This window comes from Alexandromys fortis, unplaced genomic scaffold (assembly GCF_014885135.2).
Source record: "Alexandromys fortis isolate MF-2015 unplaced genomic scaffold, M_Fortis_MF-2015_v1.1 scaffold_26, whole genome shotgun sequence".
Lineage (NCBI taxonomy): Eukaryota > Metazoa > Chordata > Mammalia > Rodentia > Cricetidae > Alexandromys > Alexandromys fortis.
Window position 1 is genome coordinate 9,210,623 of NW_026067894.1, and position 6,755 is coordinate 9,217,377.

General features: G+C 47.0%; 1 protein-coding gene across 1 annotated transcript; it reads left to right on the plus strand.

The window, feature by feature from the left end:
• Window positions 1-2,637: 2,637 nt before the first annotated feature.
• Atp5if1 (ATP synthase inhibitory factor subunit 1) lies at window positions 2,638-5,978 on the plus strand. Its single transcript, XM_050156316.1, has 3 exons — window positions 2,638-2,825; window positions 2,917-3,008; window positions 5,717-5,978. Exons 1-3 carry the CDS (start codon window positions 2,739-2,741, stop codon window positions 5,859-5,861), a joined length of 324 nt encoding a protein of 107 aa, XP_050012273.1. The 5' UTR covers window positions 2,638-2,738; the 3' UTR covers window positions 5,862-5,978.
• The last annotated feature ends 777 nt before the right edge of the window (window positions 5,979-6,755 follow it).

The following is a 6,755-nucleotide window of genomic DNA, read 5'->3' on the forward strand; positions in this document are numbered from 1 at the left end:
CAGAGATCCGCCTGCCTCTGCCTCCCGAGTGCTGGGATTAAAGGCGTGCGCCACCATCGCCCGGCTCTAATTTTTTTATTTTTTGAAACAGTGTTTCCCTGCATCGCCTTGGCTCTCCTGGAACTCACTCTGTAGACCAGGCTGCCCTCGAACTCAGAGATCCACCTGCCGCTGCCTCCTGAGTGCTGGGATTAAAGTTATGGCCCAGCTGGTCAATGCTCCTGTCGCCAAACCTGCCGACCCCGGGACCCACAGAGTGGAAGAAAAATAAGCCACTCCCAAAAGTTGCTGCCTGACGTCACACGTACACTACAGCCAGCCCCTGCAAACACACCACACACACTTTTGTGATTGTTTCTGCTTTTTGAAAAATGGGCTCCTGGAACAAACTGTAGATCAGGTTGGCCTCGAACTCATAGAGATCCAGCTGCCTCGGCCTCCCTAGTGCTAATAGGCATGTGCCAACATGACTGGCCACATAAAATTTTTAGTAAAAACAAAAAATTACTCTTGCTGGGTAGTGGTGGCAGATGCCTTTAATTCCAGCACTAAAGAGGCAGAGGCAGGTGAATCTCTTGAGGCCAGCCTGGTCTACAGAGTGAGTTCCTACATAGAGAAACTGTCTCGAAAAAGAAAGAAAGAGAGAAAGAAAGAGAGAAAGAAAGAGAGAGAAAGAGAGAGAGAAAGGAAGAGAGAAAGGAAGAGAGAAAGGAAGAGAGAAAGGAAGAGAGAAAGGAAGAGAGAAAGGAAGAGAGAAAGATAGATAAAATTATTCTTTTAAAATCAACACTTGGTACTCACTAAGCAGATTCCTTCTCCCCCAATCTCTGTCAAAAAGGAATCTGTTATCTCCGGCTATTTGTCCTATTCTGGACATTTCCCATGGAGGGAAATACGATACCTTTTATATTTAGTTTTTTCACATAGCACATGTTATAGTCCATCCAAAAGGAGCCTATATAAGAATATACTCCATTTTATGACTGCATCAAATTCCACAAAAATATGTTTACGCTACAATTTGTTTATTCCTTCAGCAGTTTAACATTTGGGGTAGTCTCACCTTTGAACTACTGGGAAATAGTGTTATGAAGAGCATGCCTATAACCCCAGCACTTGGGAGGAGGAGGCAAGAAGATCAGGAATCCCAGCTCTCTTCATAGGGAGTTTTAGGCTGTCCTGAGCTACAATAGATCTCATCCAGGGAGGTAGGGCAAAGAGAAAAAGGGAAGGAAGATATTATGAGCATGCATGTACAAGTATTTGTGTTTAGAGTTTCTTACTTGATTTTTAAAATTACACTTTTTATTCATGGGGCCAGCAGTGCCATAGTGCACATGTGGAGGTCAAAGGACAACTTCCAGGAATCAGTTATCTCCTTCCACCACTGAGGCCCAGGAATAGGACACAGGCAACATGCAGCAAACACTAGCCGTGTGTCTGTGTGTTTTGTTTGTTTTTTAAAAACAGGGTCTTGCTATGAAGCCCTGGCTGGCCCAGAATTCTGTATGTAGTACAGGCTGGATGCGCTCCCTTCCTGAGTGTGCCCCAGAAGGGCTGGAATTAGAGGTTTGTACCTCCATGGTTCCTTTCCATTTCATTGCACCAAAAGCTATGACCTGGTCCGTACAATGACATATTAATACAGTTCACAAATTCTAATTCGTTACCTACTAAGGCTCCGGTGGCTTCACAAAGCAAACTGTGAAGAAAGAACTGGGAGGTAGGATTTTAAAAATTGCTAATGACAGCCGGTGCGGTGGTGGCGCACGCCTTTAATCCCAGCACTTGGGAGGCAGAGGCAGGCGGATCTCTGTGAGTTCGAGGCCAGCCTGGTCTACAAATGGAGTTCCAGGACAGGCTCCAAAGCTACAGAGAAACCCTGTCTCGAAAAACCAAAAAAAAAAAAANAAAAAAAATTGCTAATGACAGGATGACTAAGGCCAAAAAAGGTTTCTCTGAGAAAGTGAAATTTAAGGTGAGAGAAGAGACTGAAATGGCAATATAAGCCAAAAACAAACAAACAAACAAACAAAAAACCTCCTAAGGGACAAACACGATTTCATATGTACAAATAGAGGTAGGTTGGAGGTCGATACCCAGACAATCGGTATTCTAGGCATTACTACCACAAGCTTTGTATTTCCCCGATATATTGATTCCGTAGGGATTTTTTTTAACATTTTTTTTAATTTTTATTTATTATGTATATAGTGTTCTGTCTGCATATATGCCTACTCGCCAGAAGGGGGCACTAGATCTCATTACAGATGATTGTGAGCCACCAAGTGGTTGCTGGGAATTGAACTCAGGACCTCAGGAAGAGCAATCAGTGCTCTTAACCTCTGAGCCATCTCTCCAGCCCCTCCGTAGGGATTTTTATCATTTACATTTTTAATAAAACCACTTTATGTTTAAAATTGTGCGATGGGAGTGGACGACATCCTCAGTCTAATGATATCAAAAGCCAAGATTTCATCTTCCTACACAGCGCCCAAGACTTCAGAGTCATGATGCGCGAGAGCCCAGGTTATTAGCAGTTGGCTAAGCATAAACCCTCCTCCCTCTCAACATTCGCGGCGGACAGCTAGAAACCCCGCCCCTCCTTTCTGATTCACTGTTCCCGTGCTCGTCCCGCCTCTCCACCGTCCAGATTGGCGGCTTGGCCGCCCTCGCAGTTAGCGCGCTTGGAGAGAAGCTGCAACGCCCGGGACGGGAGCGGAGCTGCGCAGGAGACAATGGCAGGCTCGGCGTTGGCAATTCGGGCTCGGCTCGGCGCCTGGGGTGTGAGGGTCCTGCAAACCCGAGGCTTCGGCTCCGACTCGGTAGGTGGCGGCAGGACCTACGGCCCATCCCGGGGCGCGGGTCCTCTCTTCCTTGTTGTGACTTTTGCCATGATTACGTCTCTCTCTGCAGTCGGACAGCATGGACAGTGGCGCTGGCTCCATCCGAGAAGCCGGTGGGGCCTTCGGAAAGAGAGAGAAGGCTGAAGAGGATCGGTACTTCCGGTGAGGCCTATCTGGTCCCAAGTCCTGCCCCCATCTCTTTCCTGTCCTTTCTACGCCCTCTGTCGCTCCACCCATCTTTACCTGGTCCCTTGGGGCGCCCATCCTCTGGCAAAATTCCCAGGTCGATGAAGCCATTGTGTCTCAACATAGTTGAATCATTTAACTTAACATCAGTACCAGTACCACACTGCTGGCCTCCCACCAGCCCCAAACCGATCTGCAGGACTCAACCCAAGGCTCATCTCCTAATTTATCATTAGCTATCATCTTCCTCGCCCACGGTCACCCGCTCAGCACCTCTGTCAGTCCGAGACCTCCAGGCGCTCTGAACAGTGTTTACATCCAACCAGGACAAGCAGAACTTCTGAGTCTGTCTTCTCTCTCCCCTCTCCCCTCTTCCCTCTCCCCCTCCCCCCTCTCTCTTTTTCCCCTCTTCAACCTTTCCCCGCGCGCATTAGTTTTGTAAGGCTGCATGCTTTCCCTGAGACCTCAGACCCTGTCAGTCATTTCTAGATCCTCAGCGTGTCTTCAGTTCTTCGCAAGAGCTAGGTTCTTAGCTGCTAGTAGTTCCTGCTCAAAGCTAGACTTCCCTCACTCCGGGAGACTTTTGCCCTACTCAGACCCTGGGTTGTAGATATTTCTCGATTGGTTAGAAACAGGGAGTGGACTGTATCTACAACGTTTTCCCAACCCAGAGTTATCTTTAACTGCCGTCTGTCCACACTGGGGAGCAGCCGGAAACTAATCTTGCTTCTGTTCCTCCTTTGGTTTCGTCCTGAGGATTGTTCTAGACCTGTAGGGGTTGTTGCTCAGTTATGAACTAAGAACTTAAAAACATGCAGATGTCGGGGGTTCAAGTCTCAGTACCAAAAAAACAAATTTCAGGATGGCAATTCCCCTGTCTCAGCCTTCTAAGTGTTGGGATTAGGGGAATACCACCACTCCTGACTTGGAACCTTTATTCTTTACCTTGGGTATGACTGTTTTGTTGAGTCGTGTTTGGGTTTTCTTTCTTTTAAAGATTTACTTTATTTTGAGTTCTGTGGCTGTTTGGTTATGTGGGTGTAAATACAAGTGCCCCGGGGAAGCCAGAGTCAAAGGGTGCCCCTGGAATGAAAGTTACAAGCAGTTGTGAGCTGCTGAAACTGGTGCTGGTAACCAAACTGAGGTCCTCTGCTAGGGCAGTATGCAGGGGCTGGAGAGGTGGCTCAGGGGTTAAGAGCACTGACTGCTTTTCCAGAGGAACCAGGTTCTATTGCCAATGTCCACATGGTGTCTAACAACTCTCTGTAGCTCCAGTTCCATGGCATCCCACACTTTCTTCTGGCCTACATGGACAATGCATGCATACATATGGTGCATACCTTTAATCCTAACATTCTGGAGGCAGAGGCAGGAAAAGCTCTCTGAGTTTAAAGTCATATGGTCTACATACCTACATATCTAGTTCCAGGACAGCCATACATAAAGAGACCCTGTCTCGTTAAAAAAAAAAAAAAATTCAGGCAAAACAGTCATATACATAAAACATAAAATAAATCTTGGGGCTCGAGAGATGGCTCAGAAGTTAAGAGCACTGGCTATTCTTCCAGAGGTCCTAAGTTCAATTCCCAGCAACCACATGTTGGCTTACAGCCATCTATAATGAGATCTGGTGACCTCTTTGGCATACATGCAGGCAGAGCATTGTATACATATAAATCTTTTTCTAAAATCTTAAAAAAAAAAGAAGCTGATTATGGTGGTGCACATTATTTAAATTGTGTGTGTGTGTGTGTACATGCATGCATGCTTGCTTGTGACAAGTGTGTGGGGACCCTCAGAGGCCAGAGGTGGTAGATCCCCTAGGGTTGTAAGCTGCCTAACATGGGTGCTAGGAATTAAATTTGGATTCTTCTGGAAGAAAAATACATGCTCTTAATCTCAGAGCCACCTCTACAACTCTTATTTAATTTTTTTACATATATGAGTTTATTGCCTAATGTATGTATGTGTGCCACATGAGTACCTGGTACCTGTGGAGGCCAGAAGAGGGGGTCAGATCCCCTAAAACTACAGTTATATGGGTGTGAGTGCTGGAAACGGAGCCTGAGTTCTGTGCAAGAGCAGCAAGTGCTCTTAATCATTGAGCCGTAATCGCAGTCCCAACTCAGTAAACTTAAATTGGGAACTTATCCAAAGATGACAGTTGGATCCCTTAGAACCCTGAGAACTGGAATTACAGATGGCTTTAGCTGCCATGTTAAGGCTGGTAACTGAACCCAGGTCCTTGCTAGAGCAAGTGCTCCTAACCATTGAGCCATCTCTCCAGCCCCTTGTTTGGGGCTTCCAAAATAGTCTCACTCTGTAGTTCAAGTGTACTGGAACTCGGACTGGCCTTAAATGCGCAGTAATTCCTCCTAGCTCAGCCTTCAAGGTGCCGGGGTTACTCAGTGAGCCAGTAACCCTGCCTGCCTTCAGTATGACTAAAGATCTCCTTGGAAGGCAGTGGAGTGACTCAGAGGGCAAAGGTGCTTTGTATTTGTAACAAGACTGTGAAGCTGAGTTTTGACACCAGGGACTCACAGAGTAGGAGAGAACCGACTCCCACAAGCTCCATCCCACCCCCACCTCCACCCCAAACACACAAGCGAATGTAATAAAAGTAAACTAAAGATCTCTTTGGGTGGAGGATTGACATTAAACCCTCGGCCGCTGTCTCCGTATAGAGAGAAGACCAGAGAACAACTGGCTGCCCTGAAGAAACACCATGAGGACGAGATCGAGCACCACGAGCAGGAGATTGAGCGCCTGCAGAAACAAATCGAGCGTCATAGGAAGAAGATGAAAAGCCTGAAACATAACAATCACTAAATGCATGCAGTCCCCCACAGAATGGCCCCGTATCGTTCCTCACGTCTATAGAGACATAGTTCTGAGTGATTAATATCTGGTCTGTGTGCTACTAACATAATAAACTATCACCAGTAATCATGTGTGATGTGTCTACTGTCTAAAAGGTGGTGGGGGCCAGGAGTAGGCACTACGCCTCCATTCAAATGAATTAGGCAGGACTGTAAGTAGAATGAGGAGGGGAGATGACACAGACCCCAATCTAATCAGAAGTGTACAGAGAGATCTTGACCTGTAAACCCCAGTCCAGTGCAGAACAGTCTGGAAATGATAGCATTGCATTACTTGGAGGACTCTCAGATGAACTTGCTATTGCTCTAATTTTGCAGGTTGAGACAACTGGCAATGGTGGCGCACACCTTTAATCCCAGCACTTGGGAGGCAGAGGCAGTCGGATCTCTGTGAGTTCGAGACCAACTTGGTCTATAAGAACTAGTTCCAGGCCGGTCGGTGGTGGCGCACGCCTTTAATCCCAGCACGTGGGAGGCAGAGGTAGGCAGATCTCTGTGAGTTCGAGACCAGCCTGGTCTACAAGAGCTAGTTCCAGGACAGGCTCCAAAACCACAGAGAAACCCTGTCTCGAAAGAAAAAAAAAAAAAAAAGAACTAGTTCCAGGACAGCTAAGGCTGTTAGAGAAACCTTTCTCAAGAAAAACAAGAGAAAGAAAGACACGAGCTGGGCGGTGGTGGCTCACACCTTTTAATCCCAGCAGAGGCAGGTAGATTGGCCTACAAATTGAGTTCCAGGACAGCCAGGGCTACACAGAGAAACCCTGTCTCAAAACAAAACAAAGGAGCACTGGCTGTTCTTCCAGAGGACCCAGACTCAGCTCTCAGCACCCACGTGGCGGCTCCT

What these genes read in the sequence shown, in the direction of transcription:
- Atp5if1 (XM_050156316.1), top strand. Translation starts at nt 2,739, where the DNA reads ATGGCAGGCTCGGCGTTGGCAATTCGGGCTCGGCTCGGCGCCTGGGGT. An exon ending in GAGGCTTCGGCTCCGACTCG is followed by an intron (nt 2,826 to 2,916) that starts GTAGGTGGCGGC and finishes CTCTCTCTGCAG; the next exon opens with TCGGACAGCATGGACAGTGG. An exon ending in GAAGAGGATCGGTACTTCCG is followed by an intron (nt 3,009 to 5,716) that starts GTGAGGCCTATC and finishes GTCTCCGTATAG; the next exon opens with AGAGAAGACCAGAGAACAAC.